This window comes from Primulina tabacum, chromosome 15 (assembly GCF_025594145.1).
Source record: "Primulina tabacum isolate GXHZ01 chromosome 15, ASM2559414v2, whole genome shotgun sequence".
Taxonomy (NCBI): Eukaryota; Viridiplantae; Streptophyta; class Magnoliopsida; order Lamiales; family Gesneriaceae; genus Primulina; species Primulina tabacum.
The window spans coordinates 11,063,753-11,085,410 of NC_134564.1; the positions used below are offsets into that span (position 1 = coordinate 11,063,753).

Below are 21,658 nucleotides of genomic sequence, written 5' to 3' on the forward strand. Positions count from 1 at the left end.
GACTTCGATACTTCGTCCTTGTCGGACCGAGAAGATAAAGGTATAAATTAATGTTGAGTTGGGATTGCACAACTCGAGCGAGGTTTGGCTCGAGTTTCCATAAATCACATACTTTACCTTATTGTATTGATTTGATTGATGTACTTGTTCTCTGGATTTATAGACAGCAGGTATTAGACGAGTAATCTTGTGACAGAAGTTCCTGATAGTGGCGGGATCGCAACGGTCACATTGCACGATGTCACAAGATAGTGTATTGGCGATAGTGCCAAAGTCTGTCACCGGATGATTGGCTATCGATGTGGATAGAAATGTGGCTTCTTTTATTACTGGTGATCGGTATTGTATCGATGTGGTTAGAATCGTAACTCTTCTATTACTGATGATCGATATCATATCGATGTGGATAGAATCGGAGTTTCTTCTATTACTGGTGATCGATACTATATCGATGTGGATAGAATCAGAGCTTCTTCTATTACTGGTGATCGATACCCTATTGACGTGGATAGAACTGGAGTCTTTTCTATTTTTGTTGGTCGATATGGGAATGCCAACTTCTGGAAACCGGAATCCCTAGACTAGGATTGAGTCTAGTCTTAAATGTGAAGTCATGAGTCTAATTGACATTTTATTTTGAGTTACGTTGATTATGTTCCTGAATATGGTACATGATGAATTATGTTCCTGATGATGGTACATGTTTAGAATAGGATTTATTCTTGATATGGATTTATATTCTGATTTGAATACTTGTTAGACATATCTGTTATATGCTTTTATATTGTTTTATGATTGCATGTATACATGATTTATACTGAGAATGTAATTCTCACCGGAGTTATCCGGCTGTTGTCTTGTTTGTATGTGTGCATGGCAACAGGTGGGATAGGATCAGGGGCAAGAAGAGAACGAGGCTGAACTAGATAGCGTGGAGATCCGGGCTTCGAAGCAACTTAGGATTCAGCACTAATATATAGTTGAACCTAGTTGAATTCTTGTAGATAATACAAGATTTATATGTTTATGTTTAGTATGTAATCTGAATTGAATTACATTACGTTTCCGCTTTGTATTTAAAAAAAAAATTTAAACCCTGTTTATTATAATTGTTTGAATTATTCCTAAAGACGATTAAGGAATGAATTAGCGTCCGGGTCCCCACAACAGGTGGTATCAGTCTTTCTTACCTGTGCCTGCATCACATGAACATAATTGGAATGAGTATAAAACTCAGCAAATGGAATCAATAATAACAAAATACATATATATCATTTATTGTCAGACATAAAATGTATAGCCTCAATTCCATTTTGTTGAAAACATTATCCATCTCATTTCATAAACGTCGAATCATCATTAATATCATCCGTCAAGAATCATAATACAACAATAAATAGGGATGATATTCATTTCATTGATAACTGAAGAATTGATAGTTCTTATAAGATAGTTCATTCATTGCTAACTCTTTTCATAAATACGAATCTTCTAGGAGGGACATGTACCTCTGCTTAAAATGCATCTTATAAGAGAGCACATGTTTTCATCGTTAATTGGCAAATTACATTGCGGATTTAGAATTGCAAGAGGCAACACCACTACTATCACTATCAATCCAATCATTCAATCATACAAAACTTCATTCAGGCATTTGATCGAAAACAGTGTAGGCAACATTTAAAGTTTAACTCCTTTCATTCAAAAATGCATATAATTGCACTACCATATAAACATATTTTCATATATATATCATGAATGGATTTTGAAAAGAGTTAACGTGATAAAATCATCAAAAAAACATACATCATGTGATGCATTTAAGAAATGATTCAACTTACAACCCAATACACAAGTGCTTGCTATGTTCTTGACACAATAACAATAATAATACCATCAATCATTATATTAACAATCTTATCTCGACGCTGAAACCAAACAACCCAATGTATTCCCTTCAATCGCTAAACCAAGAAATAAGCTTTCTTACCTTGCTCCTAAACTCTTGAGGAGAAGAACTTCTAATCTCCAAGCAAAGATTAAGGTTTCAATCAAAGATTAATGTCTTGGAAGAAGTTGGATTGAAGGAGAAATGAGGAACCCTAGCTTCCAAACCGTGAGAAGAGAAAAGAAGAGAAGGAAAATTAGTAAATAAGTGATCCCATTCGATTTTATGCCTTTCAAAACCTCAAAACACGCTTTTTCACTGTACAGGGCGCTCGAGCGATCATAATTTATTGCCCTAGCTCGGAACTTTTTATCCAAAACCCAAAATTTCAGAACCAGTGGTGCTCGGGCTGTAATGCCCGAGATTTTGATTATTGTAATCTGAAATGATTTGTTGATAAATTGATGTGATTATAGATAGAACGGATCAGACCGGGAAAGACGAGCGAGGACACGAATTATGTGCGAGGATTGAACACCTCGCGCATATGCGCGACCGGACAGGGCGCATTTGCGGGAGGTAGGCAGAGAATCTCGCGCATATGCGCAACAGGGACCGGCGCATGTGCGCGAGGATGGCAGAGAGTTGCAAAGAACCTCGCGCATATGCACCGAGTGAGGGCATGCATATGCGCGAGCTGCCGAGACTACACGTGCCGAGAGAGAATGTCTCGCGCATATGCGCCGAGGAGGGTCGCGCATATGCGCGAGACGTGCTTTGCAAAGATGAAGCCACATGGCTTGGACATGTGTTCCTATCGACAAAGACTTCAACTGGACGTAATTTTTATTGATTTCTGATATGATTTGAAATTATGATATTGGAGGAATCATATATGATTCATATATGGTGTTCTCGATATGTTAGACATCGTATAATCGAAACCGGATTGAAGAATGGATACCGTATGAAATTGTTATAATTTTCAGAATGGATTTGATTGAGATTGATATCAGATTTGTACTATGATAGATCATGAGTTGTGGAATTGATATCTGATTGATATTGTATCGCTGGGTATATTGAGATTGTACCGTTATGCCGTTGAAACAGAATTTGATTGAGTTCTGATTATATCCAGTGTTGATTTAAGTGGTGTATTGATATTATACTCCTCGATATTGTCATTGCCAGATTGAGTATTGACAGGCTTCGAATTCGAGACATCGACTTCGTCAGATCGACAAGAGAAAGGTATAAATCAATGTTGATCCGGGATTGCACAACTCGAGTTTGATTTAACTTGAGTTTCCCAAAATCACATACTTAATTGTCATTGCGTCGATATGTTGCAATGTCTGAAATTGAGATGCTTATTCTATTGATTTATAGCAAAGCGTGTGTTGAGTCATAGGCGGAGACGCCTAGTTATTGGCGGATATGCCAAGTCTGTGGCAGATATGCCAAGACACTGGATATTTGGTTTATATCGATGTTTGCTTAGGAGTTGATTTATTCCTATCGCTGAGATTCGATATGTGAGACAATGTCCAGGAACCGGGATTCCTAGATTAGAAATGAGTCGAGTTTGAGATGACGAGTCACGAGTTTATTTACTGTTTTACATCATTCATGTTTTCGGATTTGATACATGTTATTGATAACTGTTATATGCTTTTATATATGTTTTTATATGATTGCATGTTTACATTGTTTATACTGGGATTATATTCTCACCGGAGTTATCCGGCTGTTGTTGTGTTTGTATGTGTGCATGACAACAGGTGGGACATGATCAAGGTCAAGAAGAGAATGAAAGAGGAGAAGTTAGCATGGAGATCAGGATCAGAAGTAGATATGCTTCAGCACTTGATATATAGAAGTTGAACTCTAGCTTGAGTTTAATATATTGAGTACAAGACATGTACTTTACTTTTGATATATATATCAGATTGATTACATTACGTTTCCGCATTTGTATTTAAAAAAAAAAAATTGACCCTGTTTATTTAATCGATCTAATTATCCCTAAAGATGACTAAGAAATGAATTAGCCTCCGTGTCCCCACACGGGCGGTCATTTCTTACCGCTGGGAAAACATATCCGACCTCTAAACGTTAACAAATCATAAGTGTTCATTGCAAACTATGTGTTTCCTTTCTTATCGGCTTTGGATCGCAATTCCATCAACTGATTGTCATTAGGTTGCTCCCGTCGTATCCTATCTATCAATGTAGGTCGAATAACCAAATCTGAAAGTCTAACAATGGTCCCTTGCTCTACTATTGTGGGGAACTGGGTGCTATCTCATATTCTTTAATCATTTGGGACTAATTGGATCAATTATGTATACTACTTTGGTTTAAAAAAATTTTATATATAAAGCATTACTAACCAAAATGTATACAAGCATACAACAAGCTAAGTTTATATATTGTACAAGATCAAAAGCCAATTCTACAACACATGATCACCTTGCAAATTTATTCCATTTACAAACCATCTCACTAGTGTTTGTTTCCATCAATACACGTCTAGGAATAAACCACCAGTTTCATATCTAAGCCCGGATAACCACGCTAATCATCACTTGTTCAAGCACTTCTCGGTACTGATCATGTCCCACCTGTTGCCATGCACACATACAAACATGACAACAGCCGAAAACTCCGGTGAGAATAAATTCCAGTATAAAACATGTATACATGCAATGCATAAGATCATATACAAAACATAAACCATGTATCAAGAACATGAATCATGATTTTATGACACACTAGTGAATACAGATAAAACTCTTGACTCGACTCAAATCTATGTCTAGGGATCCCGGTGTGAATAAGACGTAAAAAATCTCCCACCTACTTTCCCAATCGAGGTGGCGGTATGTCTTATTCCCAGACTTCGGTCCTTTCTCTATGGAACATCTACAATAGGAATCGATCTTCTCCTAAGCAATTCGATACCACCGAACATCTAGTAACTTGGCTGCTCTGCCAAGGACTCATCTATCTTAAGTGCATTTCTATAATTCAATAGAAAAAATATAAACATCTCAAAGCATAAACAATCTAGTATGTGGTTTATGGAAACTCCAGTCCAATCTCACTCGAGTCGCATCTCCCAGTTCAACATTGATTTATACCTTTCTCTTCTCGGTCTGACAAAGTCGAAGTGTCGAATTCAACTCTGCCCATATTCAATCTGGTAATGACAATATCGAATATACTGTGTCAATGTACAACTCAATTCAAGACCTGTTATGATCAATACTCAAATCTAGACATAATCTGATCAATGTCAACTATACAACGGTACAATCTCAATCAATAGCGAATCTGATTAATATCCATCTACTGATGTTTCGACGGCATAACACTACAATCTCAATAACCCCGTCAATCTCAACATCACAGATATAATAACACGGCTCATAATCAATATCAGTACAACCCATAATCTCAACAATAACATATCATAATCTCAAATCTGTACAATCTCGATCATATCAGTTCTGAAAATCATGACAATTTTATATGGTATCCGTTCTTCGATCCGGTTTCAATTATACGATGTCTACTATGGGGACCCGGACGCTAATTAAAGTATTAATCATTATTAATGTCAAATATAACAATTAAGAAAAGTGGGATTAAATTTTTTTTCCTTTTAAATATAAATGCAGAAACGTAATAGTAATCTATCTGATATACATGTTAAAAGTAAAGTACAAATCATGTACTACTTGTTACTATCTCAACTAGGTTCAACGACTATACATCCAGTGCTGAATCCTATTCTGTTTCTGGGCCCGGAACTCCACGCTAACTATAATCTCTCATCCTCTTCCTGATCCTGATCCTGTCCCACCTGTTGTCAAGCACACATACAAACAAGACAACATCCGGATAACTCCGGTGAGAATTACATTCCCAGTATAAATCATGTATACATGCATTTCATATAAACAAATATAAAAGCATGAAATAGATATTTCATAACATGTATCAAATCAGAAGCGTAAATCAATATAAACTCTGAATATAACATGTATCAAATCCGACATATGAATCAACACAAACTCTGAATCACACTCAGTGACTCATGGACTCTGACTCGACTCGTCCTAATCTAGGGATCCCGATCTGAATAAGAACATACACCCACCTACACTCCCGATCGGGGAGGTGGCACGTTCTTATTCGCGGACTTTGGCTCTTTCCATATCGAACATCAGTAATAGAATAAACTCCAATTCTATCAACTTCGATATAACCAAACGTCCGGTGTCTTGACCTATCCGTCACCGACTTTGGCACTTTCGCCAACTCAGTATGTTGTGACAATGTGTAATGTGCCCGTGACGATTCCATCATTATCAAGCACCCCTGTCTTAAGACCAATCGTCTCTGCCTAGACGTATCCACCTATGACTCAATACATATTCAATCGATAAAAGATATCAATTTCATTCAATTGCAAATATTACTGCAATAAAGTAAAGTATGTGATTTTGGGAAACTCAAGTCAAGTCAACTCGAGTTGTGCAATCCCGCATCAACATCAATTTATACCTTTCTCTTCTTGGTCTGACGAAGTCGAAGTCGTGAAGTCAAATATGTCCATATCAAATCTGAAATGACAATATCGAATAGACTGTGTCAATGTACAACTCAATTCAAGACCTGTTCTGATCAATACGCAAATCAAACATAATCTGATCAATGTAAACGATATCTTGATACAATCTCGATCAATACTAAATCTGATCAAAATCCATTTACTGATGTTCCGACGGCATAACAATACAATCTCAACAACCCCGTCAATCTGAACATCACAGATATAATACCACAACTCATAATCGATATCAATACGAATCATAATCTTCAATAATAACAAGTCATAACATCAAATCTGCGCAATCTCAATCATATCACTTCCGAAAATCATAACAATTACATAAACAGTCCGTTTTTTGATCTGACTTCAATTATATACTGATCAGTATAACCAGAACACAATATATCGGTCAAATCACAATTCCCCAATATCATAATTATAAATGATACCAGAATTCAATAAAACTTACGTCCTGTTGTAGCTGTCGTCGCTAGAAACTCGGTACTGAAGTCAGATTACAAATCAGACGGATGGATTCCACAAAATCCTAACTTGAAACCCAAGGTTTAGTTTGAAGGGAATTTCAGAGGATTTCCTTCGATTTTTCCGTGTGAAATGCTGAGTAATAGCCATATATATATCCCAATGCATGACAAGAAAATGTTGCTCAATATTCATGCTGCACGTCTCTCCGCGGGTGCGCTGAGCGTGCTGTACTACTTCCACAATTCCAGAAGAACAACCGCGGGTGCACTATGTTTTGTACCGCGGGTGCACTAACCTTACTGCCCCAACACCGCGGGTGCGGTAGCAATTCTGGCGCGGGTGCGGTGTCTCTTTACCACAAAACTCAAATTGCAACGTCGCTTCTCCATGTCTGTTCTTCCATTCCCTTATTCATAATACATGATAACTCAAAAGTATTAAGCTAAAATCTCGGGCATTACATTTCTCCCCCCCTAAGATACGATTTCGTCCCCGAAATCACAGGCAATCAACTCGTATATCACAGGTAATCATATCAGACACAAAATCTGATAAAAGAAGGAGATATATATACAGTAGCTAAAAGAAAACTTACTCCACTGAAACAATTCTAGAATCTTTATTTCATTCTAGATTTTGTCTTCTAAATAGCTTCCTATATGTCCTAACCATTCCTTTGAATTTTCAACAACGGAGTAGTCTTCGTTCCGAACTATCTTTATTCTATTGATTCTGATTCCATTCTGGAGTAATACTTCAAGAGATATAACTCGAAGTAATTCTTATAAAATCAATCTCAAAATACTGGCTATACAACATCCGTATATACCAACTAACATCTCATAACAAATCAACATCGTCATCTGTTATCAAGTCTGTTCAGGCTAAATCAATTCAATATTCAATCTCCTATATCACCTACCATTGGTCGTTGTCTGACGTTGGCATATTAGGTCTATCTATTCAGAGCTGTCGTCATTTTTTTCTGAATCAGCTTCACTTCCTCAGTTATATCTCTGATCATATCAGATCCAATCTCCAGTATTTCAGAGATATCATTACAATAACAAGGGGATCTACACTTCTTGTCGTACAATGCTTCAAACGGTATTATCTTCATACTCGTCTGATAGCTGTTTTTGTACGAAAACTCACGACATGAAAATAAATCCTGCCAACTAGTGCTAAAATCAAGCACTACAACTCTAAGCATATTCTCCAAAATCTGGATAATCCACTCTGACTGTCCGCCAGTCAGTGAATGATATGCAGTACTCAGATATAATCTTGTACCCCTCTCTTACTGTACACTCTGCCAAACGTGCAAAGTCAACAAAAATCACGGTCTGATATAATCAACTCTCGATACTCTGTGTAATTTAATCACTTTTCTGACAGAAATCTCAGTAATATACTCATATCTGTACGTCTTCATGTACGAGTTAGCACTCGCAGACTAGGTCAGTCTGTCGCTCCTAACTCAATCAATGTCCAACTCCAAGAGGAATGCGGTAGCTTCATCACGATATCCCGGGAAATGTAATTCTATTTCCCTTCAGGAATCGATAAGCTATATAACCAATTTCCTGGTTTCTTTCTTTCTGTCTTTATCTATTGGCAATTCAGACACTTCAGTACAAACTCTGTCACATCTAATCTTATCTGTTTCTATCAAAGCTGTCTTTTCAAATTATCATATATCTTTCTGCTATCAGGACGATTACGGAATCAACTATTGTGCATTTCTAAAAACATTAGTCATTTCAAATCCGAAATATCTGGCACAACCCATCGGTTATTCACATACAACGCAGTATCACTTACCTGATATTCTGATGGATACCCTGTTCTGACTATCGATAATTAAGTTCCGCCCATTCTGATCAACTTTCTGAATTGTTTCAACTCTCAAAATCAGCTCTGGTTTGGCGTGAACGGTATCGAATCTCAACTCTATACGATCTGTATCAAATACTGCTTCAGAAAAAAACAATTCTCAATCAGATTTAAACAACAGGTCAGATATAATAGCCTGCTGATCAATCTCAACCAACTGATCACGGTCTCAACTATGCTAGAATCACTCGGTATACTATCTTAGAATATCAACTACCCTGAATACAATCTGTCTCAGTCAAGATTCATAATTCAACAGTTTTGTTATACAACTTTCCAGTTCTCAGAATATTTAACAAAATCAGTCATATTTTTCGAATATACCAGAAGATTATAGATCAACAAATCAGAGAATCATCAAAATATTCTGAACACAGAGTTCATCAACTCACAACGTAGCTGATACATTCCTGGTATCAAATCAAGGCTGAAATCAATCTCCCTAGCTGGAATCGAACTCGGAATCTCATCTGGGGAAAATGATCAGTAACTCTCATGTCACTAGCAAATCAGCCAATGATAGACTCGATTTCAGTAATCAACTGAATAGACAAGGAATCTCTCCGCTCTTTTCTATAACAATCGAGTCCTCAATATCAACCCTATTTAAGGAATCCTAATCTAAAATTCATTACCGTAAAATTTCCATTTATCAGCCATATCCTGTCTGAATTCCACAATCTGTTGGAAATAATCAACGGTAATTCTGTACTTGGTCAACATATCAGTCCCAGTAATGTAATCCCATTCAGATAACTCAAGTACCATATCATCTAACTCAATCTCATATCTGTCATACTGTAGCATACCATGTCTAACTGATATCACTAATACAAAACCTCTCCCAAACATAAAAGAGATCGATACTACAGCATATAATAACTCCATATTCAAAGCATAGATCAATGCAATTCATTCATAAATCATATACAGGATGTACTAATATTTCTCAATATATATATACGCAGAATAATCATAAAAGATCAATTACCTGCCACTATATCCTCAAGTGAATCCTGGATCCATTCCTCGGTTACTACCACCACTCTGGCTTCCTGCTGACCCTGGTTGGGACTGATTAGAGGGTGGTTGGAAAGAACGAACAACACAAGATGATCTATCAATCTGAGTCACTGATCCAGATGACTCTGCTCCCTGGAATCTTCGGGAACCTCTCTGTGGACAAACTCTAGCAAAGTGTCCTTGCTGTTTGCAAAAGTTGCAACTACCATACACTCCTTGACATTGCTCTGTGAGATGTCTTCCTCCACAGGTTCTGTAATGCCCGAGATTTTTGTTTGATACGTTTGAATTGTTATGTATTATGACTAAAGGCGATGGAAGAACAGACGGGGAGAAACGACGTGCAAAACTTGAATACATTGATAAACAGAGACCGTACCCACGCTTAATATTCTACCGCACCCGCGGTTGTGGCTCCTGAAATATGGAAGATTTACAGTAGGGTGAACGCACCCGCGGTAAAAATAGGACCTCACCCGCGGTCGTCGATTTTGAAAATTTGAAGGGGATGCCGTGAGCTGACCGCACCCGCGGTCGAGAAGGAGCGCACCCGCGGTGCTCTGTGCGAGAAATCCACCTTTGATTCTTATGTTGACACATGTTTTACTAAGTATATGTGTGAGCTTCTCTTTAGCACTTCCATTAGTCAAGGACCGAGAGTTTCTCCATAACACAATTCTTCAAAGCTTCTTCATAGCTTGGAATCCTGATTGTGCACAAACCGGTTACCCGATTTTCAATCCGAGCTAAGATTCTTGATTTCCTTATCACAAGCTTCAAGAGGATGTAAGTTGATTAGGCTCTGCTTGGGTGATACTTGTGTGTTGGGGAAATCATGATTTGAGTTATATTACGTGTTCTTGATATTAGGAGGATTATATAATTGAAAACGGATCGAAGAAATAATGTCGTATATGATTGTTCTCAATTTCCAGCATAGATATATTCTGAGTTTCTGCAGATTTTGAGATGCTATTGAGTATATTAGGTTGGTTATGAGCTGAGGATTATGACTCGTTGTTATGTATTGATATTTGAGTTATCGGTTTCGAGAAATTACGCCGTTATGCCGTCAAATGTATCAAGACTGATTATTGATACATACATGTGTTGAATTGAGTTGTGGATTGATATTGTACATTCCGACATTGTTGTTTCAGAGTTGATCTTGACAGATTTGGCATTGAGACTTCGATTACGACAAAGATTGTACGACAAAAAGGTATAATTCATGTGAATTCGGGAAGATACAACTCAAATGAGATTCGATTTGAGTTTCCCAAAATCACATACTTGTTATGTTTGTACTTTATATTGATTTATATATATGTACTGAGATAGGAGAGTCATTGGTAGATACGCCAATTTTCTAAACGTTCGGTGATATCGAAGCATAGGGGAAGATTTACTCCGATTGTAGAATTCGATACAGACAGGACCGAAGTTTAGGAATAAGATGTAACGCCACCCCAATTGGGAGAGTAGGTGGGAGACCTGTTACATCTTATTCACACCGGGATCCCTAGAATTAGATATGAATTGAGTCAAAGATATGAGTTTGAATTACATTGCTTGACTTATTCTAATTATGTTTTATAGTCTATAAGATGTATTGTTGTTGATTACATCCATGATGATATGTTCATGATTTATATTGTGTATATGCATGTATACATGTTTTATACTGGGATTTGTTCTCACCGGAGTTTCCGGCTGTTGTTGTGTCTGTATGTGTGCATAACGACAGGTGGGACAGGATCTGGGTCGCGACAGAGATGAGAGATCGAGATAGCGTGGAGATTACGGGCATAGAAGAAGACTACTAGTGGTTTCTTACTAGACATGTACTACGTGTGGTGTGTAGTTAGTATTGAACACTAGTTTTTTTACCTTTGAAATGAAACAAGACATGTATTTATGTTTGTTGAAATAAAAAAGAGAAAGTTATTGTGCTTGATTTATATACATTTGATTTAATGTTAAAAGCAAAATTTTGACCCAAATTTTCTAGCAAATATCCAATTAATCCCAAAAAGAATTGAGTTAGAGCCCGGATCCCCACAACAGGTGGTATCAGAGCAGTAGGTTCTGTAGACTGAAATAGAAGTGAATGAGCGGGGTAGATCGAGTCGTCTTCCTTGCTTTTCTTGTGTTAGCATGATTTATTGCTTTCTCTATTACATGTTGTCTCATTATCTGAGTTGATTTACAGCATGTATTCGCAAAGACTGAATCAGAACCGATTCTGGATCAGAGTTATATGACAGAGGAGGGCTGAGACAGATTGTATAGATTGTGTATTAATCTGTTTGATATTCAGATATGCCGCCTCGACGAGTACCGCAACCAGCAGCAGGTCGGGTACCAGAACAGGGTAGTACATCCAATGATCCGATGGATGTGACTGCTACACCGATGGAAACTTTGCTGAAAAGGTTTCAGTCGTTTCGACCACCGACATTGAAGGGCACAGAAAATTCAGTTGAGTGTGAAAGTGTTAGAGTAGGTGCCCGTCGAGCCAAGTGTTGGCCGAGGGTTCATGATAAAACTCTATGTATGAACAGTCTTTATTTTAATAATATTTGAATTTATCATTTTGGCACTTCTTTATCTGTATACCCATGCTAGTTGCATAGATAAAGTCCTTCAGTATACAAATAGTAGAAAGAATGTGAAATGCTCATATGATGAGTATCATGAAACTCATATTTGGAATAATGTATATTCTAAAAAGTTCCTAGTCGATTCAGCCGCCACTAAGAAGGATATAGGCCGCTCGAGTTCGAGACTAGTATCTGCGATGTGAGTACCATGTTTCATTGGTAGGGGACATTGTGATGTCCGAGCATGCAGATAGGTGCTCCTTGTAGAGTGCACTGAACAACCCTCCATAAAAGGACTTTCCAAGTGGTTCTCACTTATCGAGTGGAAAAGTCCTAGTTTATGGTTGTACACCATTAGTCCTTATGACCCGGGACAACATTGAGACTCTATGTGCTAGAATTACACTTTGACTTGTTTACCGACTCTCATGGGGTCATCAGGTGGCAAGGTTGGGTGTTCTGTCGAAACATATAGGAGTCGATGCATTGTAGTCGGGGATTCACCGCTTACCTTCGGGTATGGATATCCTATGTGTTCTCATGTATATGTAGTTTGAAATCTCTGATCAGAGTATGCTGGTAATTAAGAAAGGGGTTTCTTAGATTACACCATCGATGCAACTACGACATGACACATAGTATCGATTCATTGACAACTCTCGATATACCAATGGTTGTCGAATCGGTCGGGATATATGAGTTGAAGGGACCGTACTGTACGTTAACCATAATAGAATGGTTCTTGCAGGCACTATCATTTGATACCTAGGGAATCATGTAAGCGATGCTGCTAGGCGTTTAACATGATTGGTTGGGTACTATCAGACATGAGTTCTGACGTTCTTGTTATCAAGGAGTTGATAAGTAAGAATGGAGCAATTGAGGTATGCTCAAATAAGGACATGTTTAGTCCGAATCACATGGAGATGTGAACCCACAGCTAGTTGTATCAATGAACCATTGAGGGCCACACAAGTACAAGCTTTTTAGATCCCGTTGAGAAGTAAAAATAGTTCAATGTATTGAACGACTTATAAATTAGTTTATAAGCGTTGAGAAAAATAGAAGTATGACTTCTATGAGAGAAATGTAATTTTTAATTTATGAATGTGTTCCTAAATTAAAAATAGGCCAAGTAAATAATGTATTTGAAAATTGTGATTTTCATAAACATTATTATGGACTAAATTAAATTAATTCAAGTGTTGAATTAATTAAACACTAGTGGGCCTAGTAGAGTCCAAATAATTAAATTAATTCAAGTGTTGAATTAATTAAATAACATTGGGCCTTTTAAAGCCCAATTGGAAATAATTATTTAACTAGTGGGTTTTAGTAAAATCAAGTAAAGTCTAATTGGGCTCAAATATGTTTGAGACAATTTAAATAGTCCATGGGCCTTGTAATAGTTACAAGCCCAAGTCACATTGCATGCTTGGGAGGTGAAGAGTTGGGGAATACTTTTGACTAAAATAATGCATGGCATGCAATCTTTTTGGATCAACTTTTTGCACTACCAAGACAACTCATCCTCCCTTATTCAACACCACCTTGGCCGAAACTTGAGCACAATTCTCTCCAAGTTTTTCCTCTTCTTTTCTTCTTCAAGTGTTGAGGAAGAAATATTCTTCTCCTTGAAAAATCCTCTTAATTTTCTAGTGCAAATTAAGAGGTGATTTACCTAGCAAGCGGTGGGCCTAATTTTGAAGGAAGGAGAGCTTGTAGATTTGTCATCCTTGAAGAGCCAAGTTGTTTACAACTTGGTTGGTGCCATCATCAACCTCAAGAGGTTGATAGGTAACGATTTTCTCAACACTCTATGTATGATATTGGTGTTTTATTGTATTTGCTACACAAACAAAAAGGTGGCCGAAAGTTTCTTGTAAAAATTCGATTTTTAAACTTCCGTTGCGCTTCCGGTCACCGTAACCGATCCCCTTTCAAGTGGTATCAGAGCTAAGGTTACGATTTTGTGTACCAATTACAAGATATTATATTGATATTGATTTCTAACCGCATGAGACCAAAATTTTGCAACAAAAGAGGCCAAAAATTTTTCATGTTTCGGGCAGCTTGTTGCTGCCCGTTTCGGGAAGCCCGAGCTACCCAAGGGGCAGCCCATTTCGGGCAGCAAGGACAGCCCGAGGGGCTGCCCGAAGGTTCCTTTTAAAAATAAAAAAAAAAAATTTTTGTTGCCGGAATCCGGCGACGGAGCTTTGGCGACGACGCTGACGACTAGGGTTTCCAAAAGTGTTTTGGAATATCAAAGTATCATGGGCCTTGAGTTGTTGGGCCATTGGATGGCTAATATATTTGTGAATTTTAAATGAGCCAAAATGTTTTTGGTGAAAAATAAGTTTTTGGGCCCTTAAGTTTAAAATTACAAAAGTTGCAAATATTTTCTCATGAAATAAATATTTTAAGTTGGACTTTAAATATTTTTAGTAAATGGTGATTTACAAGAAATTCGGTTATAAATAAATTAATTTGAAAGTAGACAAAGGTGTTTGTATACTTTGTTAATTTAGTTTATAATCGTGGCGGTTAGTGATTGGATCAAGATATATAATATTGGATAAATTAATTATTGAGATAATTAATTGATGGTGTATGATATGTGATATTATGCATGAAGGATGATCAAAAGCCCAAGCCCAATTCGCTAAGTGTATGCAAGGATATTTTGTGTTGAATGATTGTAATAATTATCAATTTATAAAGTGGGCTTGGTTTATGGCCCGTTCCCACCCCCATGAGATGTATCCCTATTTTCCATGAATATTTATTTGTAAATATTAGTATAGTGGAAGATCAAGAATGGAAGATGGTGGCCATAATGATTATGAAGATCGAAGACATGTAAATATTGGAAGCTAATGTAATAGTTGCATTTGCATCCCTTGCATTTCCCTAGGATTGGACCTAGGCCCGAGTTTAGCTCACACGGGCCATTAGTATTGAGGCGATTGATCATCCTTGTTTGTTTACTGTTTATAATATATGCATGATATGTTATAAATAATGAGTATGTGCGTTATTATTATGATAATAACAAAGTTGCATGAATCCGGCAAACATACGATCAAGCTGTTGGTTTCTCAAACCGTATTTTTCAAAAAAAAATATTTTGACGGAAGCTTGGCATAGATCGAATCGTATTAAACAACATTTATCACCAAAATGTTGAACGATCAATATCGATATTAATTTAATAAATAATCAACAAGATTATAATATACCTTTGTCGAATGAGATTGGAATACTGAGAGTTAAGACAACGTAATTCTTCCACGCCTACTCTCTCGAACCAACGAAATGACGTGTGGGCGTCACCAAAAACTTTTTGGTATATTTCTGTATTGCTCCCTTTTTTTTGTGTTGAACGTACACCGATATATATCTCTATTTATAAATCTCAACCGTTGAGAAAAATCAAAAAATATATTATTGTGTACAATATCTCTCAATTTGTTAATATTTATCATCCCAAAAAAATCATATATTGTATATATGATATTAAAAACAACTTTTGTTTAAATTGATATCACTTCCCTCAAAAGAGGTAAGGCTTTACGTGATTGAGTGGAGGAGATCATATCTCCTCCACTACTCAATCTTTTATTTTATTATATATATAACATTCCATATCCATATATATATATATATATATAGATATATATCACAAAGATCACGAGAAGAAGATCTCATCTTAAAAAATTTTCTCAAATATTTATCTAATAAAAATATCTCAATGAGAAAATAAATGATATTAATAATTCAAAATTAAATATTTGGAATGTATATCCTTTTGTGATCTCTATCACTAAATATTATTTGACAATTAATTCAAAATTAATTGATTGAGATGAGATAAAAAATATTTCAAAAGAAAGAACATTTTTCTTTACGGTTTTCCAAACAAATTGAAATTGAGCAATAACTTAAAATTCAAAATTTTAAGTTAATAAATCTATTATTTATCATAAGTGTTCGAAGTAAATCGGAGATGGCGTGGGGAACTATGGACCTATAATTTCAAGCTCCAATAAAATTGATAATAAATTAAACTCTTTAATTTACATATATTAATTTTATTAGTTCCAAAGTTATTCCACTGTAAACTTGAAATTACACTCTTGAAAAAATAGATATAAAATTACTCAACAAAAATGAATAGTCCATTGATATAGTCACTACATGTGAATCAATCCTCCATAAATTGTCCATAATTAAAGCTATGTAATTTCCGCTTAACCTCTTTAATTATATCTTTTTCCTTAAGTCCCATTGATTCTCTAATGAATAATATGTTTATGATCTAATCATAAATTGAGCGCTCTTATTATTCAAGTCCCGAATCAACACTTAAGGGACAATTTATCTATCTTCTTTTACGAAGCAATGGATTTCGTCTTGTATATTAATATTCCCAGCTATTTATTTTATTGTATTTCCAATGTACCAAGAATTTTGACACCATAATTTGTGTCATTACTCGATATGTCAAAAAACACAATATCATAAATAGGAGTTTATTAATTACTCAGAATTAAGATTGACTCATATATGACCATCATTGATTAATATTGAATTCTCAATGTGATACGAAAATTTATAGAGATTCAAAATTAATCATGCTCCAATACTATATAATCAAATTATATAAAGCGCTTTCATAATAATCTCATTAACAATAATCCGGATAAGATCATTCAAAAATGAACCACGCTAACAATTTTAAATTAAAGATCCCAACTTTAATTTCTAATTGCGGACATATTTAGATCATTATATCTTAAATATTATCCTCGTGTATATAACACTTATATACAAATATTTAAAATTACACAATAATAATCTTGGGATTTCAGATATTTATAAAGCATCAAACAACATGCATGCAAAAACAATATTGAAATATTTCTCACATTAATTAAAATCATTTGTTTTTGGGCACCAATCCCAACAATCTCCCACTTGCCCTTAAAGCAAATGAGACATGTTTTTGAGTCCCATCCCTTCAAGATGTTGCTCAAAACATCGAGCAGGCAATGTCTTAGTAAATGGATCAGCTACATTATTCGCAGAAGCGATCTTTTGAACTGATACATCTCCTCTCTTGATAATGTCTCTTATCAAGTGAAACTTTTGCTCTATGTTCTTTCCTTTGCGGTGGTTTCTAGGTTCTTTGGCATTGGCCACCGCTCCACTAATATCACAATAGAGCTTGATGGGTTCATGCATGTTTGGAACAACATCCAGATCTATCAAGAAGTCACGAAGCCAAACTGCCTCTTTTGCCGCTTCACAAGCTGCTACATACTCGGCCTCCATAGTTGAATCAGCAACACAAGTTTGCTTAACACTCCTCCATATAATGGCACCATTTTCTAAAGTGAACACCGCACCGGAAGTAGACTTTCTAGAGTCCCTATCTGATTGGAAATCAGAATCTGTATCTCCAATAGGAATCAAATCCCCAATAGAATATACTAGCATATAATTTCTAGTCCTTCTCAGATATTTGAGTATATGCTTCACTGCTACCCAGTGATCTAATCCTGGATTTGACAGATATCGACTAACCACTCCCACTGCAAAGCATATGTCATGTCTCATACACAACATTGCATACATGAGACTACCAACTGCTGATGCATAGGGAATCCGTCTCATTTTCTCTTCTTCTTGCGGTGTTCTGGGACACTGCTCTTTTGAGAGATGAACTCCATGTCTAGAAGGCAAGTTTCCTTTCTTGGAGTTTTGCATCGCGAATCTGACAAGTACCTTGTCAATGTATGATGCTTGAGACAATGCCACAAGTTTATTTTTTCGATCTCGAATAATCTTAATCCCGAGAATGTAACTTGCTTCTCCCAAATCTTTCATTTGGAATTTGCTGGCTAGCCAATTCTTCACGCTAGATAAAAGTTCCACATCATTCCCAATGAGCAAAATGTCATCTACGTAAAGAACTAAGAAGACCACCTTTTGTCCTTTGATTCTCTTGTATACACAAGGTTCACCCATATTTTGATGAAAACCATAAGATTTTATAGCTTCATCAAATTTTATGTTCCATGATCTAGAAGCCTGCTTAAGTCCATAAATAGATCTTTGCAGCTGGCAGACTTTCTGCTCTTGGCCTTTAACTACGAAACCTTCTGGTTGTACCATATAAATGGTTTCCTCAAGATGACCGTTCAGGAAAGCCGTCTTAACGTCCATTTGCCATATCTCATAATCATAATGAGCAGCAATGGATAAGAGAATCCGGATAGATTTTAGCATTGCAACTGGAGAGAAAGTATCCTCATAGTCTACTCCTTTTTTTTGGGTAAAACCCTTTGCCACTAATCTAGCCTTGAAAGTCTCGACTTTTCCATCAGGCCCTCTCTTTTTCTTGTAGATCCATTTGCTACCAATAGGCTTAATACCTTCAGGTTGATCCACAAGTATCCAGACCGAATTCAAGTACATAGACTCCATTTCGAGTTTCATGGCTTCTTGCCATTTTTCTTGATCAACATCAACCATGGCCATCTTATATGTCAATGGATCATCGTCACCTCCATCAGTGACTGCAACTTGTGCTTCACCTAGTTCATGATAGCGAATAGGCAATCTTATTTCCCTTTCACTATGTCGTGTTGGAGGCGGGGGTGTTGGACCTTGAGTATTGGTCTCCGTTCTTTCTTGTTCAACAACTTTTGTTGGTATGGGGCTAATCTCATCAGCCAACAACTCTTCCAGAACTACTTTACTTCTGGGTTTGAAATCTGCAATGTATTTATGCTCAAGAAAAGTAGCATTTGTCGATACAAACACTTTGTTTTCAGTAGCATTATAAAACAGACCTCCTCTTGTCCCCTTGGGATAGCCTACAAAAATACACACTTCTGAACGAGGTTCCAATTTTCCAGTCTTTCCCTTTAACACATGTGCAGGACACCCCCCACATGCGGATGTGTCTCAAACTAGGTTTGTGACCATTCCACAACTCTAGGGGAGTTTAAGGGATTGACTTAGATGGAACAATATTCAAAATGTATACTGCTGTATCCAGGGCATAACCCCAAAATGAGTTAGGCAGAGAAGAATAGCTTAACATTGATCTCATCATGTCGAGCAAAGTTCGATTTCTTCTTTCGGCTACACCATTTTGTTGTGGTGTTCCAGGTGTTGTGAGCTCTGACAATATTCCATTTTCAATCAAGTGGTTCTTGAATTCATAATCCATGTATTCTCCTCCTCGATCTGATCGAAGAGTCTTGATTGATTTGCCAAGTTGATTTTCTACTTCACCACAGAATTGTTTGAACTTTTCAAAAGTTTCGGACTTTCTTTGCATCAAATATGCATATCTATATCTTGAATAGTCATCAATGAAAGTGATGAAATATTCATAACCTCCTCTTGCTTTGACATTCAAAGGTCCACATACATCGGAATGTATAATATCTAGAGGTGTTTTAGCTCTTTCACCTTTTGCCAAAAATTGTCTTTTGGTCATCTTTCCTTCAAGACAGGATTCACAGACTGGTAGAGTACTTAGTTTTAACTCTTTCAAAGGACCATCCTTCACTAGTCTTTCTATCCTCTCTACATTAATATGACCAAGCCTTAAATGCCATAAATATGTATCATTATTTTCATCAGAAACTTTTCTTCTCTTAGGGGTTGGTTCAGCGACTTTGAACATTTCAGTTTGAAGTAAATTATGTGAAATTGGCTTAATAAAAAATAGACCATTCTCAACATAACCAGAACAAATATTCATACCATTCTTATTAATTGAAACAAAATCAATATCAAAAGAAACATAAATAAACTGTTCATGCAACTTCGAAACTGAAATCAAATTGCGTTGGAAACCAGGAATAAAATAAACATTGTTCAAAATCAAATATTTATTATTCTTAAATGACAGTCGCACTGTCCCAACTGCCGTCGCTGATAATCTTTCCCCACTGCCTACTCTCATCATGAAAGCTCCCTCTTCAAGATCCCTGGACGACTCCAGCATCTGCAAAGAAACACAAAAATGGTTAGACGCTCCTGAATCAATTATCCAGCTTGAGATATCATTCTCAACAAAGCATGTTTCCATGACTAGTAAATCTAATTTACCTTGTTTCTTCTTTTGTTTCAGCTCATCAAGGTACTTCTTACAGTTTCTTTTCCAATGGCCATCCACGTTGCAATGGAAACATTTTCCCTTTGGTTTGGGTGCTGCACCCTTCCAATTCTTCTTTTAGATCTTTTTCTTGCCCTTAAACTTTCCCACATTTTTCTTCTTTTTATTCTTAGAAGAAGAAGCCTTTCCCACAGCCACATTAGCTTCGGCAACATTTGCCTTGCCATTGTTATCATCTATCAGAGATTCATAACTTTGCAGCTCATTTAGGAGTTCTGTCATATTGTATGCCCTATGATTCATAACATAGTTTGTCCTGAATTGGAGAAAGGCAGGAGAAAGTGTCTCTAGGATCATGCCAACTTGAGTTTTTTCATCAATGTTCGCACCATTGATATCAGCATCATTGAAATGATTAATCATTTTCAACACATGCTCACGAACTGAAGAACCATTCTTCATCTTGCAGTTCATAACTGCTTTCACAGCTTCATAGCGTGCATGTTCAGATGGACGTCCAAACATTTGTTGTAGAGATTCCATAATCTCTTTAGCAGTCTCAAAGGCTTCATGCTTAGCTCTAAGCACTTCATTCATTGCTGCTAACAGGTAGCAACGTGCCTTGTTGTTTGCAACAATCCAATTGTTATAAGCTTGTGACACAGTCCTTGAAGCATTAGCTGGAGGCACTGGAGGACAATCCTCCTTGAGGACAAAATGGTAACTTTCATTGATCAAGAGGATATTCATGTTGCTTTTCCATTTAGAAAAATTTTCACCAGTCAAAACTTGCGATGCAAGAAGAAGAAGAATAGGATTTGACATATTTTCTGAAAAATGAGAAATATTTTCAATATACAGTTGCATAAATATCAAAAAAAAATTTAAAAACAAAGTAAATACAATGCATAAAAGCACATGTTACTTGAAGTCTTAAAGAATTATAATCATCACAATTAAATGCCGCCGTAGGGTAGGTCAAAAAATTGCTAATTATAATG

The 21,658-nt window shown here is 36.5% G+C and overlaps 1 protein-coding gene across 1 annotated transcript; it reads right to left on the reverse strand.

The window, feature by feature from the left end:
* Positions 1 to 20,258: 20,258 nt before the first annotated feature.
* On the reverse strand, positions 20,259 to 21,407 carry LOC142527583 (uncharacterized). Its single transcript, XM_075632428.1, has 2 exons — positions 20,651 to 21,407; positions 20,259 to 20,546 (listed from the first exon to the last, which is right to left on the reverse strand). Exon 1 carries the CDS (start codon positions 21,405 to 21,407, stop codon positions 20,775 to 20,777), a length of 633 nt encoding a protein of 210 aa, XP_075488543.1. The 3' UTR covers positions 20,259 to 20,546; positions 20,651 to 20,774.
* Between the last annotated feature and the right edge of the window lie 251 nt (positions 21,408 to 21,658).

Coding starts and splice junctions, on each gene's coding strand:
- LOC142527583 (XM_075632428.1), bottom strand. CDS start 21,407: ATGAATATCCTCTTGATCAATGAAAGTTACCATTTTGTCCTCAAGGAG.